General features: G+C 57.1%; 2 protein-coding genes across 2 annotated transcripts; both read left to right on the top strand.

Moving 5' to 3' along the window:
• Window positions 1–1807: 1807 nt before the first annotated feature.
• Window positions 1808–8399, top strand: KCNK16 (potassium two pore domain channel subfamily K member 16). Its single transcript, XM_032649589.1, has 5 exons — window positions 1808–2159; window positions 5535–5649; window positions 6657–6823; window positions 7654–7819; window positions 8139–8399. Exons 1-5 carry the CDS (start codon window positions 1947–1949, stop codon window positions 8354–8356), a joined length of 879 nt encoding a protein of 292 aa, XP_032505480.1. The 5' UTR covers window positions 1808–1946; the 3' UTR covers window positions 8357–8399.
• Window positions 8400–10047: 1648 nt separating this feature from the next.
• On the top strand, window positions 10048–22172 carry KCNK17 (potassium two pore domain channel subfamily K member 17). The gene is made up of 5 exons (XM_032647312.1): window positions 10048–10483; window positions 13303–13417; window positions 15992–16152; window positions 16606–16780; window positions 21429–22172. The coding sequence occupies exons 1-5, from the start codon at window positions 10211–10213 to the stop codon at window positions 21734–21736; spliced, it is 1032 nt and encodes a 343-aa protein (XP_032503203.1). The 5' UTR covers window positions 10048–10210; the 3' UTR covers window positions 21737–22172.
• The last annotated feature ends 1861 nt before the right edge of the window (window positions 22173–24033 follow it).

Below are 24033 nucleotides of genomic sequence, written 5' to 3'. Positions count from 1 at the left end.
AACCCTTGGTCTGGATGGAACACCTTTGCCCCGTACCTCCGCAGCTGCCTCTGCCCACATCTAATTGGCCAGAACTGGCTCACAGGTGGCCCCAGCTGCAAGGGAGCTTGGAAAGTGGCTGCAAGGGGCGGTCAATCCCCTGGCCCCCTCCCCATTTCTGGGCTCCTCTCCTCTGCTTTAACGTGAGTTTGCTTCCAATGGCCTGGCCGCACCTGGGGCTCCTCAGTAGACTATCCACCGGCTCCTGGAGCTGTTTTGCCTGTAGGTGCAGAGCCAGGGACGCCTGGATGACTGCCTGGGCCGGGAATATGAAAGCACAGCCTCCCTGCCTGCAGGGAACCAACGGGGTGTGCTTCACCAGCCAGGGCTCCCCAGGAACCAGGAGGAGGCCAGGACTACAGTGCCTTGTTTGGCTTCACTTGCCCCACACCCCTATGCACCTTCACTTACTCCACTGCCCGTACACAAAGCCCCCTCTCAGGGCTGTTCCTGAGACAGCGAGGAGTGGGACTGTCGTGATGAGTGAGACCAGTCATGCTCCATTGCCTGGGGCTGACGTGTACAAACGTGGGATTCTGTTAGCCGGGAAGGAGGGAAAGGCTATCAGGCTGGCAACTCACAGTGTCTGCCGGCGCGGCGCATTACAGGAAACACCAGAAAACACAAGCGGAGAATTGGCAGCCCTCACACGCTGCTGGTGGGGATATAAAATGGTACAGCCGCTTAGGAAAACAGCCTGGTGGTTCCTCGAAAAGTTAAACGTAGAGTGCGCATGTCACCCAGCAATTCCACTCCTAAGTACATACAGGGGAGAAATGAAAACATACAGCCCCGCAAAAAAAAAAAAAACAAAAACAAAAACTTGTACACGAACATTCATAGCAGTATTATTCATAGGAGCCAAATATCTATCAATTGATAAATGGATATGTGAAATGTTGGTACATCTGTAACAATGAAATATTATTCAGCCATAAAGAATGAAGTACTGATACTTGCTACACTATGCGTGAACTTTAAAAACATTATGCTAATGGAAGAAGCCAGACACAAAAGGTCACGGACTGTATGATTGAATCTATATGCAATGTCCAGACTAGGGAAATCCAGAGACAGCAAGTTAAAGGTTGCCAGAGGTCAAGGGGGCAGGATGGGCAAATAGAGGTGACAGGTAAAGGGTACAAGGTTTCTCTTTGAGGTGATAAAAATGTTCCAACATTGATTGTGGAGATGGTTGCAGGACTCTGAATATACTTGAACTCCCAAGCTAACCTGCTAAAGGTTTCAAGCAAGGAAAATTTTCAGCAAAAGCTCTAAAGCAAGTGCATCCAACTGATTAGGAGCATCAACCCTCAGACGGTTCCTAATCCGTCACTTGTATGTTTGCTTTGCCCCAATTTGCTACCCAGTTCCTGCATCCCCAGGTTCCCCCAGTAGGCGGGTCCATCCTTCTAGCTCCACTTCATAGCCAAGGCAACTGAGTACAAGGTTTATTCACACTCATTCTGATGTCTCCCCAGCACCTAAGCTTGGGGGCTTGAAGCTATCATGGGTAAGAAGCTGGGGGCTGCCAAGGGGCCCTGGGCAGAGTGAAGGGGAGCATCTGGTTTGGCCCCAAAGCGCCCATCCAACTTGGAGGCAGAAGGTGAGACACGATGGCCTCAGGAGGACCATTAGGTCTCTGAGGGGGTCCCTGCCCCTGACTTGCTGCTCTCCATGGAAAAAAAAAAAAAAAAAAAGGCTGGGCGGGGGGTGACAGGACTGTTTGCACTCACGGTACTTAGTGCAGCCAAGCTGAGCTGCACTGTTCAAACAGACTCCCCAGCCTCTGGACACCTGTGCCGAGAAGGGCGAGGCAGGCAGGAGGCTGGGCACAGGTCCCCGGGCGCTTCCCGCCTCTGAACCCACAGCCAGCCCCACGGCCCTGGCAGAGTCCTGGGCACGCCATGCCCCGCACCAGGCTCTGCAGCTGCTGGGGCGGCCAGGTGCTGCCCCTGCTGCTGGCCTATGTCTGCTACCTGCTGCTTGGCGCTACCATCTTCCAGCTGCTGGAGAAACAGGCGGAGGCTCAGTCCAGGGACCAGTTTCAGTTTGAGAAGCTGCGCTTCTTGGAGAACTACACCTGCCTGGACCAGCAGGCCGTGGAGCAGTTTGTGCAGGTGAAGGGAAGATGCTGGTGTGGGCCGGTGGGCAGAAGAGGGGTCTCGTTGCAGGTCCAGAGCCATCACTTATGGCTGAGGTCCTATTTGGAAGCAGAGTATGGTGGTAACAGAGAGCCAGATGAGACCTAGTGCCGGATTCTGGCCGTAGGTCTACAACCGGATTGCTGTGTGACATTGGGCAAGTCACTTAACCTCTCTGATCCTCTTCTAGGAGAGAAGAATAACCTTATATGCTGCAGACATCTGACAGCTGATTAAAAGTGCTCTCTAAGCTGCCACTTGCTGCATAAATGTGAAACGTGTGTCAGTGCTATCAACGCTGCACATATTTCTGCCCCGCACGCTCCTACAGCTTCCCCTTCCCCGACTCCGGGGCTGCTGCACCCTCTGCCCTCTCCCCAGATCACACCCCTGTGCTGACCACACTTGAGTTGGAGACACAGATAAAGGTCAGGGGCAGCCGCCACGCCTGCCGTGGAGCCAGGCTTGATGAGCAGCAGCTGGGGTGGCTGAGCTACGGTGCCCCCCCCCCCCCGGGCCTCTCTCTGGTGGCAGAGCGGGTCACCCCTGCTCGGGCCCCTCTGTACAAACTCTGGGGCCCCAGCACCCTCTCTCCCAGAAACCAGGCAAAACCAGGGTGCTGTGAGGGGAAGGTGAATGCACTGGAGACCAGGGGGTTGAGTGTTCCCACCCGCTGCAAAGGAACTAGCCAGCTGCGGAATCATCACAATAGCTGTCGCGTGTTGAGTGTTTACGACGTGCCCAAAACGGCAGGAGCAGGGTCATCACGCTGGGGTCAGACCAGTCCTGATCCATCACCTGGGGCCCAGTGTTTTACATGTGTTTCCTCATAATTATAATACCTATCTCTACCACTGTCTCCAGTTTGTAGGTGGGAACTGGGGAACAGAGAGGTCGAGTACGTTGGCCAAAGCTACATAGTTAGTGGTAAAGGCAGAATTCGCACCCAAGCCTGGCTGCTCTTCAACACAAAAATTAGCATAAGTGCAGGGGACAGGATACCACCCAGGGCAGCAGTTCTCAAAGTGTGGTCCCAGGTGTGGACCACCTGGGAACTGGTTACAAATGCCACCAGTCACTCCCCACCGCAGACCTACTGAATCAGGAACTCGGGGTGGGGGCAACAGGCTGTGTGTTAACAAGCCCTTCAGGTCACACTAATTCCCCCTGAAGATGGAGAACAGCTGGCCTAGGAGATGAGAAGTGGGCTGGCCTAGGAGATGAGAGAACGTTCCGGAGCTGTGAGAGGCCTGTCCAGGCGCTTTCTCCCAGGAAATGAGGCTTCCGGCCTCTGGCTTCACTTCCTTGCTCCCCAGCAGCACAGGGCTGGGACCACAGCACCCCTATCGGGGCTGGGAAGGATTCAGCAGCCTCCCAAGACCCAGCGGGTAAAAGGCAGAGGCCCTGGAGGCCCCGGACCCACCTCCACACTCAGCCCCAGGTTAGAGGCGAAACCCAGGAGCCAGAGAGCGGCGGAGGGATTCATAGCTGGGGCCTAATTAGAGACACAGGCTGGACTGCGGCCCCGAGGGAGGTGCCACAGATTAACAACCCCCAGGCCTCCCCAGAGGTCCTCAGCCCCCTTGGGAGGGACCCTCACTTGCCAGGGTATGTCTAGCTGAGAGGCAGAAGAACGCTAGGGTAAGATTCCCAGAGGGGAATTCCCTGTCGGTCCAGTGGTTAGGACATGCACTTCCACTTCAGCGAGCATGGGTTCCATCCTGGACCAGGGAACCAGGGAACTAAGATCTTGCAAGCCGCGCGGCGTGGCCAAAAAAGGGAAAACACAGAAAGATTCCCAAAGAACACAGATTACAGTTGCCCCTCGGTATCTGCGCGGGACTGCTTCCTGGAGCCCCGTGGATGCTCAAGTACCTGACAGCCAGCCCGCTGTATCCGCGGATGTGAACCTCACAGGTGTGGACCCCATGGATGTGGAGGGTCAGCTGTACTGTTCAGATGACAAGAAGGAAAAAAGCTATAAACAGTAGTAACAACGGTATTGAAGACCGACACCATGAGGAAACAAGGCCTTGCCCAAGGTCCCGGGACTCGCGTCTGCCTTTCTAACCACGCGTGGATTCTTAGAGAAGAATGGATGGTCCACGTTGGGCACCCCACGCCCAGTGCCCTCGCCGACATCACAGCCCCTCCTGGGCAGAATGGAGACCCTCAGGCTGGAGTACGGGACAGCTGGGTCTAGGGCAAGTGCTTCTCCCACGTGCGAGGGTCTCTGGGGAACGGGTGTGTTCTGGAATGTTCAGTCCTGGCCTCTCTGGGTGTGTGGGAAAGAGGGGAGGCCAAAGTTCACATGGGAAGAGGCCAGTTCTGCCAAATTGAGGAGAAGCAGACAGCCTGTGTCAGGACACCCAGACTGGCCTGGCCCTCAGGGGCCATCCCACCCCGGCAGAGCACACTCACCCAGCCAGCGGGGAAACGGTTCCCACAGGAACTGGAGGCTGGAGCTTTCCCTCCCCCACCGCCTCCTTCCTGCCTTTAGGGATCTACCAGGTGGTGAGGCTGCACTGCTGCCCTGGGACAATTCACAGCGACAGGGGAGGAGGATGGAGAGCAGATAGGCGAGAGAGTCCTGCCCACCTCCAAGAGGGCTGGGCCCGGGGACAGAGGGGCTTAGGCTTGAGCCTGTGGGGTTCTGGTTCCGTAAACAGCAGCATGCACACACATGCAACATACGGCACCCATGCACACGCCACATGTATACAACACACCATACATATACACCACCAACACACACACACACACACACCCAGAGGACCTTTGCCCTGGCCTCTGATGGAATTTCTCTGGCAGGCCTGGGCTGGGACTCACTAGGGGGCAGCAAAGAGCAAGGCTGCCAGCTCACCTGGAAGCTCAGAGAGCGCCCGGTTCTCTGTCCGGAATCAATCAGCCCCATGGGAGGGCAGCCCCATGGCTTTCCCGTGGTCCCGAACCTCAAGTTCCCAAGTAAGCCCTTCCAGGAACATCCAACCTGAAATTTTCCCATTGTTCTGACCACCCATGGAGTCTCACCCTCTTGGCTGTAGGTGGCATCTCCCACCTGCACCCCAGTCCGTAAGCACCCTCCGCCTCCTTAGGCCCCTTCCCCTCCACCAGCCACACTCACAGCGCATCTCACTCAGCCCTGGCCAGTGGAGCAGCCAGTGAATTTGGACCTCAATGACCTTGGGCAAGTCAGCCACTCTGAGCCTTAGTTTCCTCTTCCTTGAAATGGGAGTGTGAGTAAGAATATCACCAGGTGAGACAACACGGAAGCACCCTGCAGAGAGCCTGGCCACCAGCCAGTGCTGTCAGCTCCCCTCGTCCTCCCACCCCATGCCACCCCCCCAACAGGTCATCATGGAAGCCTGGGTGAAGGGCGTGAACCCCAAAGGCAACTCCACCAACCCCAGCAACTGGGACTTCGGTAGCAGTTTCTTCTTTGCGGGCACGGTCGTCACCACCATAGGTAAAGGGTCAGGGTGGAGAAGGGCACCCCCAATGCCCCTGCTGAACTTTGGGTTCCCCAAAAGCAGGTGCTGAGACTAGGAGACGATTCCGGGAAGCAGGACAAGTGGGAAATTGAGACAGGAAAAGGCAACGAAGTTTGCAATAATGAGCAGGGGACTGGTTAGGGCGACTGGGTTCACCAGTGCTGGAGACCCTCTGAGAAGCTAAGGAGAGCCCTGCCAGGGGAGAGGAAGCAGGCGTATTTATCTACCAACTCCTGCCCCTGCTGGTTGAGGGCTGATCCCGGATGTATTAATTTTCCGGTATTTTGGACCTGCCCAAAGGTCTCTCAGGTAGAGAGAAGCAGGGACTTGGGGTAGGGAGTCCTCTGCGTGTACTGTCCACCCAGCTGCAGGTGCTATCTCGGTGTTCCAAGGGGACAGGGCATATGGTGAAGCATCTGCTCTACCCCCTCAGCCAGAAAACCCACACCACCTCCCACAAGGAAACCCCAGACCCCACTAACCCCGGTCTCCATATCCATTCAATTAAGTCCAGTTCCACACACCTTCCTTGAACTCAGGTGACATTCAAAGCAAAGATAGAGTGGAGGTAGGAGAGTATGAACTTGGATCAGACCCAAGCTTGGCTCTCAAGGAGCTTCTGAACCAATAAAGAAGGATAAGATAAGCCAAAAACAAGAGCACAGGGCAAAGTAGAATATAGATAGGAATGACACAAAGCACTGTGGGAGATCACACCTAGTAGAGAGGAAGAGAGTGGCAGTCAGGAGGGCTTCCTAGAGTCAGTGTTTTTGGAGATGGGCCTTCAAAGACAAGCAGGATTCTTACAAATAGAGATCATTCTAGAAGAGGTTGAGAAGGGTGTTCACGGGAGCAGAGGGGTTTCCCCTCACCACGCCCCGACCCCCAGTGGTGGTGGGAAACCTACCTCTGCCAGAGTCTGTCGGGGAGGCAGTTCTGAACTCTTCTTTCCCCATATTTGCACACCCTCCTCCCACTGCAGGATATGGGAACCTGGCGCCCAGCACGGAGGCAGGCCAGGTCTTCTGTGTCTTCTACGCTCTGGTGGGCATCCCGCTTAACGTGCTCTTCCTCAACCACCTGGGCACGGGGCTGCATGCCCACCTGACCACACTGGAGAGGTGGGAGGACCAGCCCAGGCGCTCCCAGGTAGGGCCCCTCCCTCCCCACAGCCCCGCTGGGACAGAGTCTGTTGCAGGTGGAGTCCTCCAGAAGCTGACACTGAGAAAAGAGTTTGGCTAGCATGGTATTAGGGGTCAACACCTATGGAAGAAAAGGACTGGGCAGAAGGAGAAATTAAATTGTGTTGCAGGCTGGACAAAGCCTTGGTCCACCCCTCGAGGAGCTCGGCAGGTGCCGGCCGGCCCAGCTGTCCCGCAGTGGGCGCTGACGTGGCCAGGACTCTGCCCTGGGCTCAGTCAGGCCCTGGGAAGGTGTGTCCTTGGGCCAGGCTGCAATACACCCTGAGGGAGCTGCCGGCTGGAGGCCACCTGCCAGTGGCTTGGCAAGGTTTTCTTTGAAGGGGGATCTATCTGGGCGGCACAGAACCCCAAAAGCAAACTCCACGCCACCCTGAACACCACCAGTGCCCACCTGTCATCGGCCCCTTGCAAAGCTAGGCACGCTAAGAAAGCAGGGGTGCAGAGGAATCTGGGACAGTTCGATGACCATCCTCCATCCCAGATCTGAGTTCCCTGGGGGACTGTACATGTGGACCCCACACCTGAAGGAGTCTCCAACTTGACCCACCGACACAATCCCTCTGACCGAATCTTTCCCTGGCCTGGGCAAGGTAACACACACACAGATACAACCCCCATCCCAGAGGTCTGCAGGGCAGGACAGGGCAGGGACCTGGCTATGGCCCAGCCCACTTCCTAATTTGCCCCAGAACCCCACACCCCCACCCCCCCCACACCCCGCAATTTACAATCCCGGGTCTTCCAAGTGGACTCAGAGACAGACTCCTCCCCTTCCAGCTACTGCAGACCCTGGGCCTGGCCTTGTTCCTGGCCCTGGGGACGCTGCTCGTCCTCATCTTCCCGCCCATGGTCTTCAGCCACGTGGAGGGCTGGAGCTTCAGCGAGGGCTTCTACTTCGCCTTCATCACCCTCAGCACCATTGGCTTCGGGGACTACGTCGTCGGTGAGAAAGAGGCATCGCAGATCTCGGGGTGGGGGCCACTGGGATTCAGGGGATGGGGAGATGTCCGCAGTGGGTAATTACTGAGGACCAGAGAGCCCCTGGGTACTCAGGGGAGACAAATACTTTGTGAGGCTGCTGTGAATTCTCACAACATCCTCAGAAATTGCTGGTCTAGGACCCATCACCCTTTCCCCCAGGGACCTCCACTGCCGATCCTTGTTATTGGGAGGCTGGTGAGAGCCCTTGTGGAACCTGGGGTGGGGGGGGGTGGCTGTGCCCTCGGACCTCTGGCATTTATCATGTCCCCCTTCCCGGCCAGGCACGGACCCCAGCAAGCATTACATCTCTGTGTACCGGAGCCTGGCAGCCATCTGGATCCTCCTGGGCCTGGCATGGCTGGCACTGGTCCTCCCACTGGGCCCCCTGCTTCTGCACAGGTGCTCCCAGCTCTGGCTGCTCAGCAGAGGCCTCAAGGAAAGGGGAGCCCCCGAGACTAATGGGCTCCCTAGACCTCAGAAGATTCCCATCTCTGCATGAGGCCCCCCAGTGGCCACAGAAGCCCCTCCCAGCATCCCCAGTCACCCCGTATGCCCCCTGGATTTCTTGCCACACCTCCTCCTCTGCCAACCCACTCACTTCCCAGCCAGAGCTGGTCTCAGGGGCTCTCCGGATGGAGAAAGGAGACAGGAGCATCCAAGAAAGTAACAGAAAAGAGAGGTAGAGACAGGATGGGAGACAGGTGTGTGGGGTGCAGGATGTGCACAGTTGTCCCAGAGCCCCTCCCTCAAAAGTGACCCGAGAAAGTTGAATCTAGACATGGATCATTGTGGCCAAATCTCCATCGCCCTCCCTGCATCCTCCGCCCAAGAGACCTCGTTCAGGACAGCAAACACAGGGCGACTTTATTTGTGCCTCACTTGATACATGCACAGCGTGCTATCAGGCCCCCACTGTGTGTCAGGCACCGGGCCAGGCTCTGGGGCAACAACAGTGAATGTTCCTGCCCTCCAAATGGAAGGACTAGACAAGCAGAGAGGCAACCCTGACCCAGTGGCCACAACCCCATGATGAGGGGCAGACCTGGGTATGACGAGTGCCCATGGGACCAGCTGGCAGGGAGGGTCGAGGATGGGAGAGGGCCAGGCAGGGACTTGGGGGCCATCTTCATGCAAATAGGATGTCTGCCCTCAGGAAGCTGCCAGCCGGAGGGGTAGGCAAGCTGCCTGTAAGCCTGCCAGTTCCCCTTGCCTACAGGTCTAGAGTTGTCCGTGAACAAGGCTTGGGCACGCTTGGGTGTCCCCGCCCACTTTCCTGGGCAAGGCCTCCATTGAACCCCTCAGGGCACCCCTTGACCTCATCACCCCTTCTGGGCTCTTAAGAGCCTTTCCAAACACTCCCTGGGAAAACACCAGCCCGCTGATCCCAGGAGATTTCCGGGAAATGACCTGCGTGGAGGCCCAGCATCCCTTGGGAATACCCTGTGCAGCCTCGTCTCTCTCCTGCCAGACTGTGACATCTCTGGCCAGGAGGAAAGGAGAGATTTACACCAGTCCACCTCAAGGCCCAACTTCACCAAGGACTGCAAACCTCTCTCAGCAAGACAGACCCATAAGTGGCTGGGGACCTCTGGACAGGACTGAGGCAAGGCTGTGAAGCAGAGGAGGCTCGGATGGGACACCTAGGGAAGGATCTACAGCAGCAAGAGACCCAGGTTACACCCAGGGCTTCCTAAGACAGAGGAGAGGCCTGAGACACTGAGGACCCCCAGGACTCTTTACACACCCTGGACCCTTCCTCCATCCTGGGTGGAGGAGGGAGTGAGGGGGCCTCTTCAGAAGCAGGGAATGGACAAGCCCACTGGTCAAGGCCCCTCTTGCCTCCCAAGTTCATGGGCAAGTGGTGATTGGCTGGAGCCCCTCATCTTCGGGCACATAAAGGAAAGGATGGTGATGGGAGAGACCCAGAGAGGACCCGACAGGCAGCAAGTCCGTGGCAATAGTCCCAGTGCCCCAGGACAATAAACTTCGCTTGCACTTTCTCTTCACCCTGGGTGCGGTCTGCAAGAGTCCCTCCCACTGTTCGCTACAGGACGCTGGGAGGCTCTGGGCCCCTTCTCTCCCAGCGCCTGCGGTCACCCAGCAGCCCTTCCCTTCTCCCAGAGCTAGGCCTGCCTGGGGGTGGGCACTCCACACACATTCGAGGCGGGGCCAGATGCCCACAGCTGGGCCTCTTTTTGTCCCTGGGATTGGATCCCGGTGGGAGTGGGGCAGGGCTGTCCCATTCCCCAGCACGCCTCCTCTGCTGAGAAAACTGGGCACAGGCAGGCGTTGGCTAGAGAACGGACCAGCCCAGTTCCTTCCTAGCCCTTCCTTTCCGCTTCAGTCCTGGTCCATGGCTCCCGGCTCCGACCTCCCTGCCTCTCCCGCTGAGTGCAGGCGGAGAGCACCGGAGGCGCCCGAGGGCAGGGTCTGGGGCTGCGCGATGCCGAGCACATGGCTCCTGCTGCTTGCCTACCTGACTTACCTGGCACTGGGCAGCGGCGTGTTCTGGCTGCTGGAGAGCCCCGCGGCGCACGATTCCAGCGAGAGATTCCAGCGCGACAAGTGGGCGCTGCTGCGGAACTTCACCTGTCTGGATGACCCGGCGCTGGACTCGCTGATCCGGGTCAGGGGCGAGCGGGGCGGCCCGGGCGCGTGGTGGGGCGTAGGGAGGTGGCTGGCGCAGCGGAGCGCGGGGTGCACAGGCATGCGGCGAGAGGGCACGCACCGGCTCGGGTCAGGGCAAAGCCGGGAGCACTTCTCCAAAAGAAAGTGGAGAGCACAGACGCGGGGACGAACGGAGGCGCGCGTTGCCGAGTGGGGACTCCAGAATTGGGCTGGACCCCGATGGAAAGAGCCCAGCTCCGGCGAGAGCAATGCGCAGCGCGGCGCCACGAGTCCGCGGTTCGGGGCGAGAGGGCGTGACCCTCCCTGTCCAGAGAGTTGCGTGGCGCACACACCCGAATCTGGGGACGAGGACGACAAGGGGCGCGCTAACGGGGTCCAGAGCTGGCTGGCGGGGCCGACCGGGTACGGGCGGCGTAGGGACAGAGCGCGCTGGCCGGCTTGGGAAGTGGCAGGAGGGGGTCGACCTGGGACCGTGCGGCGCTGTGTCGATGTCGGACCTAGGGCCAAGGGCGAAAGGGCACCCTTGGCCCCTTCCACCGGAGACCCAGGTGCAAATTTGAGAATTGGGGGCAAGGACGGCAGACAGCGCTGGGCGGAGGCCTGGAGGGGCTGAAGGGGGCGGCGGGTGGGAGGATGCAGAGGTCAGGGAGGACAGAGACTGCTGAGGGGGTGGGGGAGACCCATCGGGGCCTGGGGAGGAGGGCAGGCAGGCGAGGGTTCTTCCGGGCAGGGCCTCACAGATGGACGGAGGTCTCCTTCAACTCTGGGCAGGCAACGAGGGACCCGGCGCTGCTTGGATTTGGCGGAAGCATCAACGTCCTGGACCGTGGCTTGGTCAGCGGGTGCAGACAGCTGCGCCCCTAGACCGACATCCCCACCCTGCAGTCCCCGTGCCTCCTCTGGCGAGGAGGGCAAGGCCTGTGTGCCAGAGTCACCAGCCCAAAGCTAGTCCCCAGAAGGTCGCAGGGAAGTGTGTCGGGTGGGAAGGGACCGGAGCACTGGATTGGAGGTAGAGTCCTGAGCCCTGAGACTGGGCCGCTGTGGCTGGGCCTGGAGCTGGACAGGGAAAGAACTATCTCTGTTAAGAATCTGATGTGACACCTCCACCCCCTACATCTCAACTTCTACAAATACAGCCCGACTGCCTAGTCCTGGGGGCTGTGTGACACGCCGCTTGAAAAGGTGGTGGACTTCAATTGCCAGCAGCCTGGGCCCAAGGAACGTGACAATGATGGCAACGGGAATGATAGTAAATGCTTCTGTGTGGCACTTACTGTGTGTCAGGCACTGTTCCTACTGTATTAACTTGGTTCATCCCCACCTACCTCACAGGTAGGTGCCATTATTATCATCCCCATTTTAGAGATGGATAAAATGAGGCTCAGAGAGGTTAAATACAAATGCACAGGTTCATAGCCAGTGCACTGGGGTTGTCAACCATGAGTACCGGCTCAGTACAGATCTGTGTATGTGCGTGTTTCCCAAGGATCCCTGGGGGGCTCTCATCTCTTCCTCTCCACGCCCTCCTGCTCCACCCCCACTTCACCTCCTTCCTCAAGCCCCTGTGGATTCAACCATCCCCAAGAATAGGGATGTGGTATCTCCAACCCAGATCAACCCCCTGAGTGCAGACATGTAAGTGCAACTTCCCGCGGCCCTCAAATTCCCACAGGGTCAAGAGCAAGCAGTTCTCCTCCTCCCAGCCCTGTTCCTCCGCCTGTTCTAAATCTCTGTCCTTGGCCTCACCTCCACACACCTTCACAGAGTTCTTAGATGCTTCTCTCACTACCCACACCAAATAAGGCCAGAGCCCTGGGCTTCTGAATATCTTCTCTCTGTGCCTCCTGGGCCACTCTGTGCTAGGATGCAGCCCAGGCCCTCCCCATCACGCACCCCTGCAGGACTCTCTCCCCTTCCCATCTGCCAGCATCTTCTATGCTGCCAGTTGCCACAGAGCACACATACCTGAGCTTGCCTCGCCTTTGCTCGGTGACCTTAGGAGATGCCTGCCACTCCATCCCTGGCATGGCAGAGTCAAGCATGGCCTGGCTGCCAACTACCTTGCAGTCTCCCTATTCTACACCCCAGACCCAGTCCTCCCTCCCAGCCTTTGCTCCTGCGGCCCCATTTACCTAAACGTCCTTCCACCAGGAACAGTCCTATCCGACCCTCAAGGAAGGCCCAACTAAAACATCACCCCCTCCATGAAGCCTTCTGCCCCTACCGCCATCAGAATGCACACTTTCCCTATCTGTATTCCAACAGCATTATATTTGCAGTAATGATGATGATAGCAACTGCTAACCTTTCCCATGTTCCATGTTCCAGACTGTTCTAAGTCTTTACACCTAATACCTCATTTAACCCTCAACGACTCGGTGAAGTGGGTGCGATTAGTACTCCCATTTTACAGAGAAGGGGACTGAGGAGCAGAGAAGTTGGATATCTCACCCGCGATCATGGAGCTGCACTGCCTGTGTGACTGAGGTCACATCTCCTTTATCTTCAGCTCCCCTAATACACCACATGTACCAGGGCTTGTTGCAAGAGCAGGAGTGAGCAGGGGAGAGAACAAATGGAGTTCTTCCAGCCAGTGAGATATCCTGGGCTGACCTGGGCTCTGGGGTGAAGAGAGGGGAAGGAGCTATCCCCATGGTCCCTGCCCGTGGGGAGCCCCTGGTTGGAGGGAAAGAGCCTCCTAGCCCCAGACAGGCTGGGATCATTGTCACGAGTGTGTGTGCGCGCGTGTGTGTGTGTTTGGGTGCAGGGGCCCCATCACCCCACAGAGCCTGGTGGTCACTACAGCCTCTCCCCCAGGGCATCATCCAAGCCTACCAAAATGGGGACATCGTCCTCGACAACACCACCAGCATGGGGCGCTGGGAGTTTGTGGGCTCCTTCTTTTTCTCCGTGTCCACCATCACCACCATCGGTAAGAGCAGGATGGGGCCAGGGAGGCGGGGCTGGGGAGGGCGGCCTCCCCTGAGGGACAGGACACCAGTTACTTTCGGAGGGATTACTGGGACCCCCTGGCTCTGAGCGTAAACAGACGCAGCAGCGTGGGCACCGCCTGGGAGCAGAACCTTGGGCTCACTGAAGATGTGCTGAATCGGCTTCTGCATTGCACCCAGGTCCCCAGGAGGTTTGTGAAATGCTGCTCTGGGGACTTCTGCCTCACACAGCCTTTCAGGCAGCTGAGGGTCCCCCGGGTAGCAATAAAGACGCTGCTGGGCACAGTAAGTGTCCTGGTCTGCTCAGCCAGGCCCACCCAGCACTCAGCCTGGGTTAGGGAGTGGTGAGGGCAGAGGGGAGGTAAGGGAAAGTTGGGGAGGAAGGAGGGGCAGAAATCCAAAAAGAGCCTTTTGACCCCCTGTTCGCAGCGTTGGGGAAGGCGGCCCTTCCCACCTCTCCACAGCTCACTAAGGCACCCCCTCACCCCATCACCATCCTTTCCAACGCCTTTCCTCCCTCACACACCTGGACCCCTGGGCTAGACCTCCCTCCCCCATCTCTAGGCCTGTCCTCAGGAGAGCAGAGGTGGAACTTGTCCTGGGTGGGTGCCTGGGGACTGTTGTTTGGGGAAGAAGAGTGGCCTAGATCCCTCCGGCTCTGACACCCAGGAAATAACTCCAGAGGGGCTGCCCCATCACCCTGCCTGGGCACCCTGCCTGGGCGCCCGGCCCGAGCGCCTGCATGACACCAGACTCACCACCAGGTGGTGGGCGGACACCACTGGTGGCTACCACCTCCAGCCAGCTCCACTCCCCAGGAAACTTCCAGTCACTCTCCTCCCCAGGGTGGAGCCAGGCAGACGCACCCAGAGGCACTCTCCCTGTGGCTTTAAATAATACTTCTTGGAAGCAGATCTCAGGCTGCCCTGGGGCTTGGGCAGTCCTCCACCTTGAAGCAAGCATGCTTGGGAGGCCCCTCGACTCCATGGCCCCTGCGCCCCGGAAGGTTGGGGCAGGATGGTGTTTATTCACCCTTACACCCCCGGGGTCTAGTACAAGGCCCAGTATACAGTGGGTGCTCGACAAATGCTGACATAACGAATTCCAAATATACGCACTCTACCACCATTTATTGAGCTCCAGAGCAGGAGGGGATGTTGATGGACAGTCACTGTGGGCCATGTCTCCCAGATGTGTGGGGGTCTCTCATCTCTGAACCCCACACCTCCTACACTCTCTGCCCTGGGCCCGTGACCGGCCCACCTAATTCAGAGTTTCGCAGCCTCTCTCTTCCCAGCTCTACCATTCCTGATGTGGACTCTGTCCCTGTCTCTTCTCTGCACTCTGTACTGCCCTAAAGCTGTCTGGGCCGGCTCTGAGCGGGGAGGAGGGCCGGGGAAGGGGCCTCCACCCTACCCCACACGCCTGGTCTGCGTACCAGGCACCGTAGGAGTACTTTTATACTCGAGATCTCATTTTGTCCATATGGTCCAGCCTCCAAGGATAAGGCTTCTTCTCACGGATGAGGAAGCTGAGGCAAAGGAGTTGCACGACTTCCTCAGGATCACGTAGCTAGTAAGCCGCAGGGTTGGAGTTCAGAACCCAGCTGGGGGCCATCCTTGCCCTTTCCAACAGCACCTACCCTTAGGGTGGGAATTCTAAACGGCAGGAAAAAAGAGACAGCCATTCAGAGGTGGACAAGAGGGAAGTTCATGATTCTGATTCCAACCACACACACACTCACACGGACACACATGCACACAGAGAAAATGCAGAGAAAGGAGGGGGAGAGGGGAGATGGGAGACCGGGTATATGTGGGACAGTTCACGACAGAAGGAAGGGGTCCTGAGAGGCGCAGCGGCGGGCTGCCTCCTTGGCACCCCTGTTACCCTAGGACCAGCAGCCTGGGAGGGCTGTACCTTCCAAGCCCTAGAATGAAACAGGGTCTGACCGGCACACAGATACTTCTGGGCCAGCAGGATGGGCCTGGGCCCTGAAATCATTTGTCATCTATAAAACCCATCACCAGCTTGCTCATTGATTCACTCAGCTACCCATCCATTCATTCAACGAAAAGACTGAGTACCCAGTATGGTCCAGATAGTTCTAGGTGCTGGAGATACCGTGACGAGCAAAGCTGGCAAGTCCCTGCTGCCCATGGGGGGCTGATACCCCATTGTGAGGGAACTCATGGGAAACTAACGTCTATCCTGAAGGAAGTGGCTGGAGGCTCTGCAGGCTCCCACACCCCTCTCCCACATCCCTCTGCCCACCCAGGGAGGGAGGAAACGAAACGAGGACAGACGGGATTCTCACACTCCGTGGTGTGTACCCACGCACACAGCACCCCCTAGAGATTCGGTTTTCCAATCTGTCGATCTGGGCATAATCTGCATTGGGAAGGGTGGCTGAGGCTGGACTGAGGGAGCAAGTATAGCGCCCTGCGTGGGAAGGGAAGGCCATGATACATACCAGCTGCCGTGTCCGTAGCGGGTTAGGAACGGGGGCCCCTGAAGATGGAAAGGCCTCCTGCAGTGTCCCTCTCTGGCCTCAGGCTATGGCAACCTGAGCCCCCGCACGATGGGCGCCCGCCTCTTCTGCATCTTCTTCGCTCTCGTGGGGATTCCACTCAACCTTGTGGTGCTGAACCGACTGGGGCATCTCATGCAGCAGGGGGTGCACAGCTGCGCCCGCGTGCTGGGGGTCACCTGGAAGGTGAGGGGGCTGCAGGAACAGGGGCGAGGGACGGGTCACTTCTAGAATGGGGGGCTGTGGTGGGAATCAGGGCCGTGGATGGCCAGGTTGTCACTGCCCGGAGGGAGAGTCTCTGGTAGAAAATGATGGCCGTGGTGGGTAAAAGGGTTCACTGGTGGGAACAATCGGGGTTACTGGTGGGAGTGTGGTGGGGTTGGGGTCACTGCCCAGAACAGGGGTCTTCGGTGATAAAGGGACATCAGTGGGGAGACACAGTGGGACCTGGAGCTAGCCAAGGCCTTGTCCAGGAGCCTGGAGAACTCACACCAGGGGCAGAGGCCCCAAAGGCGGCCCCCTTCTTACGAGGGTAGCGCTCACCCTGCCGTCGGCTCGGTACACCCCCAGGCTGTCTGCCCCCGGCCCCATGCACTGAGCAGAGGCCTCATGGGGGCTGGGCGCTACGTGCACCCTCAGGACCCGGCCAAGGCCCGGTGGCTGGTGGGCTCCAGCGCCCTCCTGTCCGGCCTCCTGCTTTTCCTGCTGCTGCCCCCGCTTCTCTTCTCCCACGTGGAGGGCTGGAGCTACGTGGAGGGCTTCTACTTCTCCTTCATCACCCTCAGCACCGTGGGCTTCGGCGACTACGTGATTGGTGAGAACCCCCAGCGGGAGGCGGGAGGGGCGCCCTCCACTCATCAGCCCATCGTCGGTGTCCCTGGGCACCTGCTGTGTGCCAGGCCCTGTAAGGGTTTAGGGGCCCAAAGTCCAGAGGACACGGGCTTTGGCAGGTTCAACTTGCCTTTGTGGTGTGATAGGGCTAAGGTCACCCAGCTAAAAAGTGACAAGTGGAGTTTGAACCCTGTGCCTCAGGCTGTGAGCCACACTTCTGGCCATCCTGAAAAGCCTGAGAATTCCCCAGGCTCACCTATTATTCTTAAAGCTCATCAGATAAAGGGAGGCCCTGAGTTCTCTCCCCCGTCCATCGTTGTCCCAGGGTCTCTCCTCCCCACTTCACCCCGCCCCACGAAATGCCCCTGGGTTCAGGGCCACGAAGCCCACATCACAGCCCAGGGGGTCTGGCAGGAGAGTCTGGGAGAATCAGAAAATCCCAGCCTCCCCTAACTCCCAAACGATTGGTCTCCAAACTTGGTCAGTAAGAAAGGGCTGTGTGGTCCAGAGGGTCCAAGGTGGGGTTTAATCAGCGGTCATCACCCATCGTGGTCAAGTCAAGGGCCCCCAGAAGCGACTGTCCTTGTATTAAAAAGCTGTGGCAGTTGCCCAGCAGGTGGCAACAGAGGGACATTCTGCGGGGCGCAGGGGTGGCTGGACACCCAGCCCAGTCCCATCCCCCTTTACTCCCCCCGCAAAAGGGTCACCAAGTGAGCAGTGGCCATGGCCTCAAGGGGCTCTGTGCCCTCCTTCAGGTCTCTGGCCCTAAAGTGAGTTGGAGGCACTGCCCTTCTGCTCTCCTGCAGAAACAATGTGAACCCAGCCTGGAATATTGAAATGAGGTCCTACCAAAGTAACAAACAGCTATAGCCCATTAAGCAACCAAGAATGTTGATTGTCACCACATTTTACTGAGGAGAAGGACGAAGCTCACAGAGGCCAAGACGTTTGCCTGAGATTTTGCACAGCTGGTGGGGTATGACTTCTGACCTGACTCCAAAACTCTTAGCCCTTTCCAGACGGCCTCACATATCCCCTGTCTGGGCATCAGTGTTCCTGTCTATAAAATGAGGGGCTGGTCTAGGTGATGGCTAAGACTCCTCAGTGCTTTCTGGGCTGCGTGCAAAGTCCCCTTCCCTAAACCTCTCCTTCCCCAGGAAGCAAGGTCTGGTGTCGGGCGTCATGCTGCCCCTTCCTGATATCCTCTGTCTTGGAAGGGAGGCCGTTGCTCTGGAAGAGAAGCTTTGGGACAGTTTCCTCCAAGTGCGTCACGCTATCACTCCTACCCTCAGAGAGGAGAGATGTATCTGAGGAGAGCTGAGCCCACCGTGCCCCCATCTGCCCACCTCAGAGCTCAGAGAATGAGTTTTGGGTATGCCCTCTCCTCTCTGTTCCCACTGCCGTTTCCCTAGTCTAGGCAGGGCTGTTGCACATGGCTGGTTGTACAGGTTGGGCACTGCACAACCCTAACGGGTTGCCATTCACACAGAGCGTGATGAGGATGGCACCCATGGAATGGTACAGCCTCTGTCCTTGTCCTCCCTTGGCTCTCATGACCTTTAAAATGACAAGTGCTATCATATCACCTGCCCAGCTCCTCTGAAAACCTTCAGTGCTTTCCTGCAACAGCTGGCCCCCTCCACTGACTGCCCCCCACCTTACCCCAGGGCTCAAAGGATGAAACGCAGGATGTGTCCCCAGTGATAGTCCTAAACCCACAAGTCCTTGTTCTCTGAGGGTGCCCATGCAAGGAGGGGGGAGGAGAAGAGGGAATGGGACCCCCAACTGCAGTCTCTTTGTGCCCATGGATCACTAGGGCTCCTAAAGTTTGGTCCTAGATGGGAATAGCTGACAGCAGGCTCCCCTAGAAGCTTACCTGGAGGAACCTTTATGGGGTTACTGAGGACACACTCTGTGAGTATGTCCAGAGGCCCCACAGCCCTCTGAGGGAAGGCAGGGCAGGGGGAGGAGGGGGCAGGCCTCTCTAGACATGGGCAACCTGGAAATGTGCAGCAAGGCCTCTGCCACCACCGGGGGGGGGGGGGGGGGGGGGCGCAGGGGGATGGGGCGGCAGAGACATCCACACAGCTGCAGGAGTGAGGAGGGACTGGCAGGGCAGGGAAGCTGGTGTATTAGGCGCAGGGCCCCCAGAGTCCCCTTCAACCAAAAACTCTGACTGAGAAGGCCTGGTATGAACCTACGAGGGTCCTTTAAGTCCAGAGGGACTGCCGGGCAGCCCACTCCCACCGAGTGGCAACAGGCAGAACTGTCCCCTTCACCACATCTCCAGAGATGTGCTACTCACACTTTTCCCTCTGCACCCATCTCAGTGTCTTGTGACAAGTGACCACACGTACCCTCACTTGCCCTCTGTAGATCACACAGCCCTGGGTTGAGGCTGTTATGGCCGGGCTGGTCGGAAGAGTATTTCATGGTCGCCCACGTCCAGTGTAGAAGCGGAGAGCTCAGAGTGGAGAGGGAAGCAGGGCCTGGTCACATAGAGGGCCTCACAGGCCGAGTCACGGATTTTGGACTCTGTCCTAAGACTAAAGGAAAGCACTTATGGTTTTCAGAGGAGCTGGGCAGGTGACATGATAATACTTGTCATTTTTAAAGGTCATAAGAGTCAAGGGGGGACAAGGACAGAAGCTGGAACAGTCCATGGGTGCCATCCTCATCATGCTCTGTGTGAATGGCAACCATTTAGGGTTGTGCAGTGCCCAACCTGTACAACCAGCCCCTGACTGCCTCATCTACAGACCCAGAGAGGGGAAGGAAGTTGATTAAGGTCATAGAGCAGGCAAGCCAAGGACAGGCAGGTCTAGGATAGACTCCCAAGCCAGGGATCCTCATACACATATGTTCTAATATCTTCCATAGCTCAGAGGGGACAACCCACCGTCACTTCTTCCCCATGTCTCTCAGCCTTCCTCGTCCTCCAGGGATAGGACGAAACCCCTTTCTTGGATGGGAGTGCTGAGGTCCACCACCTGGACTCTGGGTGTCCACTGTCCTGCGTCAGCAGCCACAGGGTGTGTTGTCTTCACAGTCGCTCCTCTTGGCCCCAATGCCGTGGCCGGGACAGCCCCCAGGTCCCAGCCACCTGCTTCTCCCTAGCTCACAGCCTCCGCTTCCCCCAAATGCGTTTGCAATTCCGTTGAGCGCCTTGCCAGCTGCCAGGTCTCCTGCCACTTATGATTTCGGCTAAAAAAACAATGAAATAAGAGGGGAGAAGAACACCTCCTCCCCTCTGTTGCCAGAAGCAAGTGGAGCTGACGGGCAGGGAGCCGGCTCACGGCTGATCTCATTTGGGACCGCCAGCGGAATGGTGGCCCTGTAACCCAATCAGCCTAATCCAATCCCAGCTTCCGCCAGGCAGTGACGTCGGGCCCAGGGCTGTGGGCTCATCCCCGAGCTGGGGCCCAGGAGAGGGGCTCGGGCTGGGGAAGACAGGGAAAAGAGGTTGTGTTGGGGCCAGCAGGACAGGGTAGGGGGTGGACAGAGGGGTGGGCGGTACAGAGAGTTGAGACAGAAGACGATGTCAAAGAAATAAGAGGCCAGATCTCTGCCCTTTGAACAATCCTGATCTGATAAGATAGACCCTCCAGCACAGAGGGAAGAGGATGGAGATGGAGTAGGCTCTTGACACAGCTTATCTAAGCCTCCATCCGTCCCCTCCCTCACTCATTCCTTATCCAGTCCTGACTGTGCTGGGGCACAGTGTGGGGATCCAAAGGCGAGGAAAGCGGTCGCCCGACTATAGGTCTTACATGCCAGGCACCATCCTGAGCACTTTACGATGTGAACCCATATGATGGTCGCGACAGTCCCAGAAGGTGGACGCTCTTGTCGTCTCCAGTTTATAGATGAGGAAGCTGAGGCCCAGAGAGGGTAAGTAACATACAGACTGCGGGAGACAGGGGCCCGGTCTAGTCTCTGGGGAGTAAAGTCTGAGCTGAGATCTGAAGGGTGAGGAAATGAAGAGCGTTCTGAGCTGAGAGGACAGCAAGTACAAAGGCCCAGGGGCAGGAAAGAGGGTAGATGGAGAAATGGGGGAAAGACCAGAGTGACTAGAGCACGGCACTCAAGGGGGAGAGGCATGCAAAGCGGGGCTGGAGAAGCAGCTGGAGGGCATTGGGATGAGAATGTTCTTCCTAAAGCCCCTGGACAGCTCCCTTCCTTCAGACATGAGAAAAGCAAACACAAAAACAGGCCAACCACAGAGCAGGCATTAGAATCTCTTGGAGGGTTTGTCAAAACACAGATTGCTGGGCCCACCCCGAGTTTGTGATTCAGTAGGTCTGGAGTGGAATCCAGTCATTCACATTTTTTACCAACTCTCAGGGGATGCTGATGCTACTGGTCCAGGGACCCCACTTTGAGGACCACTGGGACAGAGCACAGAGTCCTTCAGAAAGACAAAGAAGAATTTTAGCTTCTAAACCCTAGGAGTTAATCCAGGGAGGCTTCCTAGAATGCAAGGGAGGTGACCACAAGACCAGCCATCTCAACCCGGTCTGGACTTCCCACATTCTACTCAGACACATCAAGCCATGTATGTCTGTTTCTGTTTTGGGAGCATGGCCCTGACTTTCCCAGGTCTCTGTCCTCTGACCTTGCTTCTCCTCCAGGGATGAACCCCTCCCGGAATTACCCTCTGTGGTACAAGAACACAGTGTCTCTGTGGATCCTCTTTGGGATGGCGTGGCTGGCCTTGATCATCAAACTGATCCTCTCCCTGCTGGAGGCTCCACGAGGATCGTATCCCTGCTACTGCCACAGCTCTAAGGGGAACTTCAAGCCCCGAAGCTGGAGACAGAGCCTGGATGGAGGGGCAGAGCCCCACTCCCCACAGCCAGGCTGCTATCTGGAGGGACCTGTAATCATGAATTGCCCAGAACCCTCTGTTCAAGTCTCACACTGTGGAAAGGACAGCTAGCTATATTCTGTTTGTTCCACCTTCTTCTTCAGCAGCAAGATCCCTGATTTTAAGCTTGGCATAAGACCACCCAGACTAAAGTCTACATTTTTTGGTCTTCCCTTAAAGCTAGGTGCAGCTACATGATTAAATTTTGCCCAACAGGGTACACAGAGAAGTATTCTGTGTGACTTATTACGGATGTGACTTTCAGTGTGTGGGGGATGCTCCTCTTTGCCACGTCCTTCCTCTAGCTGGCTGCAATGCTGATACAGTGGCTGGAGCTCTGGCAGCTATGTTGTACCATGAGGTAGAGGCCATGTTTGAGATTGGCAACACAATAAGATAGAAAGAGCCTGGATTCCTGATGTTTGCAGAGCCACCATAACAAACCTGGACTGAATACCACCAGACTTCATTTATGTAAGAGAGAAATAAAAGTTGATCTTATTTAAAATGCTATTAATTGGGTTTTTCTGTCACTCATAACCAAATCTAATTCCAGTTCCGGATGACACACGCACCAGAGACAAAGGCAGCTTCTGAGACTGGAGTATACATAAAGAGAAATCACTCCCTCCCCAGGTGACTTTGCCCAGGACTGGTGGAGGGAACGGATTGAGGGCTGCACTGCAGGCCCCCACAACCCCAGAGACCTTCCAGGTAAACTCACTAAAGATTTGCTGATAACTCTCAAGGTTGATACAGCCAGCAGGCAGCTGGTCCCAGTTTGGCTGCTAAATTCTTGCTCTATCACTCACTCATACCACAGAAAAGCCCAGGACAGGCCAGTGGGCTCCTCCTGCCTCAACATGGTCCACTGCATTTGAGGGCTCCAACCACAGTTTGCAAAGCCAGGTAGGATTTGCAGAGGTCACTTCTGTTTGCAGAGCATCTCACCCTAAGCATTTCTGTCTCTCACCCAGGGTTGCCACTAAAGCAGCACATAACTGTGTGGTCCCCACCTCACCCGGGAACCCAAGCCCAGCCAGGAGGCCCTGGCAGTACCAGGCAGCACCTACAGATCGCCTGGGGCAGTTGGGTTCTTGGCCTCGGTGGGTATCTGCAACTCTGCTCCCCTCTACCATCCTATAGGTAGCATCACAGGGACCTGGGGGGTGGGGCTCCATGTGGCCCCTCCCTGTGACGAACCCCTCAGCCTCAGGGCCCTCCTGGAACTGGGTCTGGGGCAGCCTCCTGGCCAAGGAAGGAAGGGCTGTTACACCAACCAGCTTGTGCCAACTGACCTGGGCCAAAGTGGACCAAGGCCAGACCCAGGAGCAAACACCAGCGAGTAAACAGCAGGGTCCGTGCCCACTTCTTAAGGCCCACAGGCTGGGCAGAGGAAAGTGGAGGTGAGGAAGAGATTGCTGGAGGTCTGGAAGTAGCATCCCTTGTATTGACACTTAGCACACGCCAGAAGGAGGACCTAGCAATTCAAAACTGGGAGAGAGGGAGAGACTGGAGTGCTGGGTTGGCCTCTGTGGCCCCAACTCTGTCTTGCCTTGAACCCCTTTCTCCTCACGCCTAGCCTCTCTAGACAGAGTCCCTCTCTCCCCACCAAGCCCTTCACCCGTGCGCACTCCTGCCCCTGCTCACAATGCCTGCCCCAGAGGGAACTTACAACCTGTGGTGCTAGGGGTGGAGCAGAATAAGGCTTCTTGATTGGCCAGTTCCTTACAGACAGCTGCTCCACAGCCAATGAGAAGAGTTGCTGGAACTCTAAGTACAGATCCGGAAGTGGGGAGGGGACACAGGTGAAGAGTGAGGGGTTGTAGAGCGGCGGGAGAAATAGAGTAACGAAGTCGGGATCTGGGAAAGACACGAGAACAGAAAAGCCGACCTTAGGACAGAAATCATAGAGCAGAACGGGCGGCGAGGTCTTTCCCACGTGGAGCGATGATGCCACAATAGGGTCAGCCAGAGAGCTGTGCACAGTGTGCGGGTAAGGAAGCTAGTCATTCATTCGCTCACACAGCCTGGGCCACCAAGTCCTGGAGGAGGAAGGAAAGGGGCCCCTCAGAGCAGTATACTGTGGTTGTAAAGGGCGTGAGTTTAGAGCCAGCCTGCCTGGCTCACCCACCAGCCCTGTGATCCTGGACAAACCACTTAAAGTTTCTTTGCATCAGTTTTCTCCTCTGAAAAATGGAGATAAGAGCAGAGCTGATCTCCCGGGCTTAAACGAGTGACTGTGCAAAGTACCAGAAGAATGTGCATCAGCCCAGAGGAAGAATGACGTGCATGTCAGCTGCTGGCGGTCCACGGCAGGCCCAGTGGCCGGGGCAGGAGGCGGACACCGTGCAGGCCGGCAGCCAGGT

The sequence above is a fragment of the Phocoena sinus genome, chromosome 11 (genome assembly GCF_008692025.1).
Source record: "Phocoena sinus isolate mPhoSin1 chromosome 11, mPhoSin1.pri, whole genome shotgun sequence".
Taxonomy (NCBI): Eukaryota; Metazoa; Chordata; class Mammalia; order Artiodactyla; family Phocoenidae; genus Phocoena; species Phocoena sinus.
The sequence above is the reverse complement of the archived record's forward strand: the minus strand, read 5'-3'. Positions and strand labels throughout refer to the sequence as shown.